Source organism: Vigna radiata, chromosome 8 (genome assembly GCF_000741045.1).
Source record: "Vigna radiata var. radiata cultivar VC1973A chromosome 8, Vradiata_ver6, whole genome shotgun sequence".
NCBI classification, from domain to species: domain Eukaryota; kingdom Viridiplantae; phylum Streptophyta; class Magnoliopsida; order Fabales; family Fabaceae; genus Vigna; species Vigna radiata.
In genome coordinates, this window is record NC_028358.1 from 29,228,269 (window position 1) to 29,237,431 (window position 9,163).

The 9,163-nt window shown below is 33.0% G+C and overlaps 1 protein-coding gene across 1 annotated transcript; it reads left to right on the forward strand.

Moving 5' to 3' along the window:
- Window positions 1-4,519: 4,519 nt before the first annotated feature.
- On the forward strand, window positions 4,520-8,344 carry LOC106771440 (gibberellin 2-beta-dioxygenase 2). Its single transcript, XM_014657420.2, has 3 exons — window positions 4,520-4,970; window positions 7,048-7,441; window positions 7,666-8,344. Exons 1-3 carry the CDS (start codon window positions 4,525-4,527, stop codon window positions 7,984-7,986), a joined length of 1,161 nt encoding a protein of 386 aa, XP_014512906.2. The 5' UTR covers window positions 4,520-4,524; the 3' UTR covers window positions 7,987-8,344.
- The last annotated feature ends 819 nt before the right edge of the window (window positions 8,345-9,163 follow it).

Below are 9,163 nucleotides of genomic sequence, written 5' to 3' on the forward strand. Positions count from 1 at the left end.
TTTCTGGGAGGCAGCTAACAAAGGGAGAATGTGTTACTGCGTTACCCCAAGAAAGGAACAAAACTACACTAAAACACAACACAAAGAAAACAAATTTAATCAGTTGAACCAGAAGATATAATCGATGAAAGACTGACAAAGATTAAATGGTAACAATAAAAACCACCCACCTGAGATGCAATGCCGCAAGAGAGAAAAAGTAGAGGAGGAAGACAATGACGTTATCAGAAAACAACAATGCAATGCCGCAAGAGATAAAAAGAAGAGGCGCCGCAAGCGAGAAAAAGAAGAGGTGAAGTAAGAGAAAAAGGAGAAGAGGAAGACGCGATATCAGAAACTGAATGCCGGGAAGAGTCTATGGTTTATTTAAAATGAAATGGGGCGTCGATTGACGTTTGATTTCCTGTCATGGAAGTTCACGTCGGTGCCCTTCTAGCCGACGTCTAAGTCCCTCGAGTTTTGTGAACATAATCAATTACAGGCACATAGACGTCGCTTGCCATCATTACCGACGTCTACGTTGAAGAATTTTTTTTCTTCCCGCCTTCCAAAAAAGCCTTAGACGTCGCCGTTTGACTAAGTGACGTCTAAGCGCCTGGGAATTAGGTGATCAGCATTAATTGCAGCCTAGTAGACGTCGGACCTCGTGAACACCGACGTCCATTGACTGTCTTATCACCTACCTCAAGCAATTAGACGTTGGTTTGCGGCAGGTCCGACGTCTAAAATGTCATAGACGTTGCCTTACCTTGACACTAACGTCAAGTTTACCAATCTATTTACGATAATGCCACCGTGCAGTCATAGACGTCGGGTTATCAGGAAACCGATGTCTACTGGGTGACGTTAAACAACGTTTTTTCACTAGTGTTAAAATCATCCAATAAAAAAATATACAATACATTCTCTTCAACTAAAATATAAAATTGTAAACTCGAATTACCATCAGTCAAGAGCAACCTCAGAGACGTCTGACCTGTATGGATCGGACGTCTATATAGACGTCTGACCTATATAGGTCCGACGTCTTTAGAGACGTCTGACCTAAAGGGTCTGGTGTCTCATTAACGTCACCCGTATAGACGTCCGACAGAGATCAGACGTTGAAAGCCCAAAATAGATGTCTAAAGTCCTTTTCGCACTAGTGAGAGCTTCGACAATGAAGGAGAAGGAGAACAAGTGAACCAAGAGAAGAAGAAAGAAAAAAGGAGAACGAAGACAACGAGAAAGAAATCACAGAATAGAGAGTATTGCAAGTATCTAACAGATATAGAAAAATAATCAATGTCTGTTCTAGGTTTAACCGGTATAAAAAAAGACAATCTATACCTGTTCTGATTGTGATTGGTATAAAAAAGTATTTTATTTGCAAAACTGCCACCACGCCACTTTCTCAATATAACTGGTATAGAAAATTTTCTCACATTTACAAAATTGTCACCGCAACACTTTTTATAATGGTGGATTTCAACATATATAAAAAAATCATTATAAAAAGTATATTTTTTACTAATGGATGTTGGTATAATAATAACGTCAACTAACCATATTTTCATTATTTCATAACTAATCATATTTTCATTATTTTATATTTATATTAGAGTTCACTAAATCCACATTAATTTTATTTATTTTGTTATTCATTTAACATAGATTACATCAACATTAATATGATATATTTTTATTTGCTTTGTATTAGTTAATATAATTCTAATTATTGTGATCGTGTCTATGTGAGAACAAATAAGAACTATAAATTATTTTTAACTCAAAAGTTTAAATTTAAAGAGGACAAGTTTTCTCACTTATAATTTTTCTCTCTCACTTTTAATATGAATTCCATCATACTCATCTCATTTATTCATACTCATCTTGGTTTCTTTCATCCAAACACATTTTCTTCATCCACTCTTATCTCTTTCCTCTACATTTATTTTCTTTACCTACATTTATTTCCTTCATTTACAACATTTTTTCTATAATTTTTTTATTTTGTTTTGTTGAATGTTTTGTATGCAAATTATGTTAATGTGTGTTAAATATGTTTTTAATTTTTAAATATTGACTCAAAATTAAAATTAGTCACCGTTCCAAATTGTGATATATTTTATTTTCTAAATTTTAAAGTAGATATATTTCTTTTAACTCAAGTTAAATCTTATTGACATATAAACACATCGCAAAATGATATTTGAATTGTTTATACTGATTAATATATTTATGCTTAAATATCATCTTGAAAAGTCTAACAAAAAAAAATTAATATGATTGAATTAAAATGACTATACCAGTTTATTTTTAAAATTTAAGAACTAAAATATATACAAATTTAAAATATGAACAAATTTTAATTTCATGGCTAAAGAGTAAATATATATTTAACTCATATTATAAATATATTTTATTTGACGTAAACTAAATCAATGTTAAATCAAATATATTTTAAAATAGAGAATTATTGTAGTGTCCACTTTAGTGGAGCTAAGCTGATTTAATAAAAAGATTTAAAAACTCAAGAATTAACTTAGTGAATTATAATGTATGTGGTTTTAAAGTCCTCAAGACACAAATTTGGTGTTATTGAATAATTAATATACCGACTTTTGATGGATAATATATATCTATTTTATTGTATTGTAGTTGTTAATTGTTCTTCATATCTATCAAACTTGTACATTTGGAAAGGTAAAACACTGTAAAATTCAATAATTGAAAGACTAAAATGAAAACAAACAAAAAAAATTATAGAATGGTTAAGGAACAAATAATGAATTTCGAAAAAAAAAACCAACTAAACATAATATTTTAATTTAGGATTTAAGATTTAGGAATAACATGACTACGAAATTTTTCTTACATAAAGTTAAAAAAAAATGGATGATATGACTATTGGCATTATCTTTATAATATTATGTTTACATAATCATACTTTATGATAAAAAAAATACATTAACCGAAAGAATGTAGAAATTAAGACTAATAAAAATTTTCATTTATTTAACTGAGAGTGAAATTGAAAAAAATAGAAAGTCATCAAATATAATTAAAAAAAAAAGTATTTCCCACCTCGCATTCTTTTAATCTAATGAATTCATAGAATAAGAAACTTTTTACCATTAAAGAAAAACATAACTCGGAGAAGGAATCTAAAAAGCTTAACAAAAGTAGAAATAAACTAATTCCGTATGAATGCTGAAGAGAGCAACATTATAATGATGAGTGTTAAATCTTAAAGTAGATTATAAATTTAGAAAGGTGTTGGAAAGTGTATTTTCCCCTAACATAGTGAAAAAAAGTTGTTTGTTCGAAAAAACAGTGTGGGGGAACATGGGCGAGTCTAAAGAACATGGTCCAAACCTGACAAGGCACCACCTTGGCCAAACAAAAATTAAAATATGAATAATGAATAAACTTGAACCTTCTACGCCCAACACTGCCTGGGCAACACCTGCTATATGTTTAAACTTTGTATCTCTAAAATTAAAATGCTTTCACTTCGAACCACTGAGGAACATGTTTCAACAAAAACCGCCTGAAAGAATAAGGATACCCGACAATGTCTTATGCAAATTAGAGAAAGAGTAGATTCTCCGTTTTCAGTTTCTCAACACCACCCAACATCATCATGCGCACTTTGACCATTCACAATAACATATCTATATAATCACATTTTTTTCATACCCTATTAGATCATTTTTAAAAAGAATAATGAATTGATTAGATTGGTAAAATATTACATGTTGAAATTAAAAAGAAGAGTAAATTTTATGATATAATAAAAAGGAGGAAGTGGGGGTAAAGTACAATCTTAGATACGTAGGAGTGGGTGAGTCAAAGATGTATGAATAAATATGTAATTATATGTAGAGCAGCCAACACAAGAATTTTAGACCACGCAGTTCTGAAAAGCTTTTGGTAGCAGCCAAGTCCAATTAAGGCCGCTACCAGTTGGCTCCCAAGTCTAAAATTTTTCTTTCACCTAAACCTAATCTCGTCACTTCCCACCTTAAAATCTTCCTCTGAAAAAGATTAAATCAAATAATTAATGTGACACTATAACAGTAGTACAAAGCTTTCGTTAATTCTTATATGATTGGTTGGTTTAGTTACTCTACTGCATTATAATTAATATTTTTCCTTTTTAAATTGCTCAATGTGTCAAATTTTCTTCTATCAATTCATGCACACCACCACCCAGATCATTTTGAATTCCTTTTGCTTTTTCACCCATCTTGGACTGTCTTGTCTACGAAGTCCACGCCACCTTAATAATCACAACATTTAATATATCAATTTCTTATTCTTATATATATATATATATATATATATATATATATATATATATATATATAAAATTGTCACTTAATCACCATACCCCCATCTCGCTCCTGGTCCTGCACGTAATAATTTAATCGCTTTCAATAATAAAATAAAAAATCAATATTTAAACAAAACCTCTTTTTCCTTCTCCTCATTCTCTCCCTTCCCACCCCTTACATGTCAAGTATAAATAGGTGATATGTGATGCCAACTTTCTGCAACCAAAATAATACACAGACACACATATATTTCTTCGATATACCAATGGTTGCTCCTTCTCCAACTTCCATGATGGTAAGAACCAAGAAAACAAAGGCTGTGGGAGTTCCCACGATCGACCTTTCGTTGGAAAGGTCGAAGCTGTCGGAAACAGTGGTGAAAGCATGTGAAGAATATGGTTTCTTCAAGGTGGTGAACCACAGTGTGGCAAAGGAGGTGATTTCAAGGTTGGAAGAGGAGGGAACGGCGTTTTTCTCCAAAACCTCCTCCGAGAAGCGCCAAGCTGGCCCTGCCACCCCTTTCGGATATGGCTGCAGAAATATTGGCCCCAATGGCGATATGGGTCACCTCGAGTATCTTCTCCTTCATACCAATCCTCTTTCCGTATCTGAGAGATCCCAAACCATAGCCACCGACCCTACCAAGTTCAGGTACTCCTTCATATTACTTTCACAACTCTTCTATCTCCTTTCTTCTCTCATCAACTTCACCTTAACGGATTCCATATCTTCCTTACAATTTTTCATATCATATCAGTTAATACGTGCTCAAAATAATAATACACTAAAAAACTTTTTTACAAGTAATTTTTTTTTTTTTTTTTATCTTCGACAATAGTATTACTATAGTAACAGTTTAAGATTTACTACCAGAACATAATAATTACTGTTTATTGGCATGTGTGTGACAGGGATAGGTAGAAAGCCTGGGAGAAGGGGGGGTCTGTGGGGATATAGGGTAGGGAACAACCCCTTATCTGTTTCTGTTTCTTAAGAGCCAAGCAGGGTGGTGGGTGTTTTAGTCCGTAACACTGACGAAATTCATACAACTTTTTATTTTTTTTACTCCTTTATTTCATAGCTGTATTTTCCTATTTCTATAACATTTCTCAATAACTCTTAATATGAATAAGAGAATTTAATCATGAAAAAATAGATTGAATTATTTGACAGATTTGTATAATATTTCTTCATGTCTACATTCTTTGAGAAGGCATCTTTCTTTTATACAGCAAGTTATTATGACGGCTGCAAATTTTTTCAATTTTTTTAATATTTAGTAGTTTAATAAGCTCATTTTTATATATAAAAATTATCCCACCAATGTATTTATAATTTAAATACAACTTTTTTTCATGGTTTACTTGACATTTAATAATGTCTTCTTGTCGTTTACATTACTGGTAGACCATTCTTATGAGGAAAAAAAAGGATCATCTAGAAATCTATTCGTATTAATAATATTTTTTGTTTTGCTTTATTTATATGTATATATAGTTTAATGGGGTCTGTCTACCGCTTTCCGTGTATGATAAATAAAGTGAAATAACAATTATGGTAGCTTATTTTATGATTTTTTAGTAAAATAGCAACAATTATGATATCTTATTTTATTAATTTTCTATCCATTAAATATGAATATTTGAGTTGAAAAGGTATAAGCAACACGTGCACACACAATGACTGTGTCAAAGAACCTTCATTAATTATTTTCATCGGGTACAAATCCTGCTGATTTGCAGTTCAATTTTCCGGTTTAAACTTTTAAAATATGTTAAACACATTTCAGAATACCACAATCATTGTGTTTTATATATGTTACTTTTCTGTATTTTCTATAATTCATCATTAAGAGTTTAATAATTATATTCATATACATGTATTATATTTTCTTTTATCCTTTTCAGCATATCCAAAATGAATTTTCTTTCTCTCTCTGTTTTTTTTTTTCTTTTACTGCATCCTCTATCTTGAGATGGGTGTGTATTTATATGCTCATTTTTCTTCTTTAAAATGCATGGGAATTGGCAGCAGCTAGAACTGTTTTTGTTTATGGAACACACTTTCTAAGAGTGTTGGGCCCAACACATAGAACTAACATTATTGCACGACAATCACGTTATTTAATGGCTTTTGTATAACTTTTTATTGAATGAAAAAGACCTAAATCTCTTTAATTGTATGCTTTTTGGAATCAGAATGGTACAATGGCGAAGACCATTCGAAACAAATAAACATTTATACAAAATTATGGGTTCAAATTTCTTATGTTTTAGTGAGAATTGTGAATAACCCGAAAAGGGTAGATATAGAAGATGTGGTTATAAGCAGGTTTAGCAGTGTATTAACGAGAAAGGAGAGTAGAAAGTTAATGTAACAGGTTCTGTTATTTGTGCTATGAGTAGCAGTGGTCTTTACTCATATTGTGGAGCCAGGTTGGGCAGTTTTGCTAGCATGCCCGTACTAAGGCAGTGACCATATATCTTCATGTCACACCGGAAGAAAATGGACCAAATATTGGGCTAACACTGTCACATAGAAACAAACAAGTGACACAATCCAATCAAGAATAGAGAAAAGTAATATTATATGATATGATCCTCCATGTGTGTTTGCCTGGTAGTATCTGGTAACATGAGAAAAGACGCATGTTTAGATATACTTGAGATAGGTTTTTAACCTTAAATAGAGGTGAATAACGCCCTGCATTTTTTGGTTTCAATTGCAGTTGCGCCGTAAATGATTATATAGAAGCAGCTAAAGGACTAACATGTGAGATTCTTGATCTTGTGGCGGAGGGTCTGTGGGTCCAAGACCACTTCTCACTCAGCAATCTCATCAAAGACGTCCACAGTGACTCACTCCTCAGGATCAATCAGTACCCTCCCGTGAGCCTAAAGGGCAACAACAACAGTGACACCTCCAAACTCGACCAAAATAATAATAATAATAATAATAATAATAATAACATTGGATTTGGAGAGCATTCTGACCCTCAGATCTTGACCATCATGCGATCCAACAACGTGGACGGCCTTCAGATTTCCACCCACGATGGCTTGTGGATCCCTGTCCCCCCTGACCCTAATCAGTTCTTCGTTATGGTTGGTGATGCCCTGCAGGTTGGTTGGTTTCTAATCAACTCAATATCACACTCACAATTACCACTAATCATCTTCTCATTTCTTTCCTCATTACTATACCTTACTATTAATATGTCTTAGCCTTAGGCATAATAATTCCCACTCAACTCATTTCACTATGCCTTTTAAAATTATTTGAATATCATTTTGCTACCAACAACATACTAACACCTTGTTTCATATGTTTGTATACTTTTTCTTAGGTTTTGACAAATGGAAGGTTTAGAAGCGTGAGACACAGAGTATTGACCAACGCAACCAAGGCCAGAATGTCGATCATGTACTTTGCCGCACCACCGCTCAATTGGTGGATCACTCCACTGCCCAAGATGGTCACACCCCTCAGTCCAACTCTCTATAAGCCCTTCACCTGGGCCCAATACAAACAAGCAGCTTACTCTCTACGATTAGGAGACACTCGCCTTGATCTCTTCAAGATCCAACGACAACAAGATACCCATCTCGCATCTGCTTCTCCCTCACATTTACATCGCATTCCTTCTGCATATTCTTCCACCACCTAATGTTAGTCACAGAGAGCAGCACTTGGAGTTTCCCGATACCTCTTTTTTTTCTCTCTCTGTTTTTTTTTTTTTTTTATATATATATATAATATAGCCTTTATAGTTTCATAGAGTTCTAAAAGCTCACCATTAGTGATTTACATTGGTGGAAAAGTATTCCACCTAGTTCCTACTGCTGTAAAATATAGCCAACCTTGAATTCCTATAAAAGGGTATTTTGACATAATGAATCATGATCTATGAATTCAGCACCACCATCATTTATTTATTTATTCTTCTCAAGGCCCCTGGTACAGAGCCACCAGATCTAATAATGCATACAGTTTTAAAAAATAGCCATTTGTGTATTTATTACCCCCTNAGTTTGACCNTGTACATTTAAACCAATTCAGGTAGAGTNATCTTTAGCACCTGTTAAAGCTTATTAAAAAANTAATGATTAATTAAGGTTTGTTGACTTGATTTGTGTTGAAAAAGTTGGAATCTTTCTTATTGAATAAGCATAACATGCAGCATGTTTAGTTTTTTTCTTTATTTAAACTATACAAATATATGAAGCAACCGGAGACTGATATTCTGGTCTTCGTTGACGCTGACAGAAGAGAAAGCCAGCTACTAGAATTTGAAAGTCAACTTAGATTTTGGCGGAGCTTAGAAAACTGGAAACCAGATCTGTTCTGTCTACTACAGAAAAATATAGCTCTTGACCAATCAAAGCCAATGTTTCTAACTTGTAAGTATAAAAAAGCCAGTGTTTTCTGAAAATGCAGTAATTTCTACAGATTCTATATTTTAATATTAGTTCTTTAGACTGGTAGACTTATATGGGCGTAAATAGATAAGTCTAATTTTCAACAGGACCGTGCAAAACACGTAACTACATTTCTATCGCTCTAATGCTTTGTTTCCTCTGTAGGTTTTAATTGAGCAAATTCCTGATAAAACTGTGTAGGACGAAGAATATGAAAGGATCCTAAAAGGATACAGACTGAAAATACAAAGAGACCAAAACAATAAAATGAAACTTATATAGTCACACGAGAGAACACAGTATATCACTTTGGCAGAGTGTTATATGCATGGCAGAACTTGAATAAATAAGACTTAAAGAGACAGGAAATAACAAAGATGCTTCAAGCTAGATTGAAGATAATAAACGAGGCTAAACAAGAAAAAA

Coding starts and splice junctions, on each gene's coding strand:
- LOC106771440 (XM_014657420.2), top strand. CDS start 4,525: ATGCCAACTTTCTGCAACCAAAATAATACACAGACACACATATATTTC. Junction 4,971..7,047: donor ACCGACCCTACCAAGTTCAG/GTACTCCTTCAT, acceptor TTTCAATTGCAG/TTGCGCCGTAAATGATTATA. Junction 7,442..7,665: donor TGGTTGGTGATGCCCTGCAG/GTTGGTTGGTTT, acceptor ACTTTTTCTTAG/GTTTTGACAAATGGAAGGTT.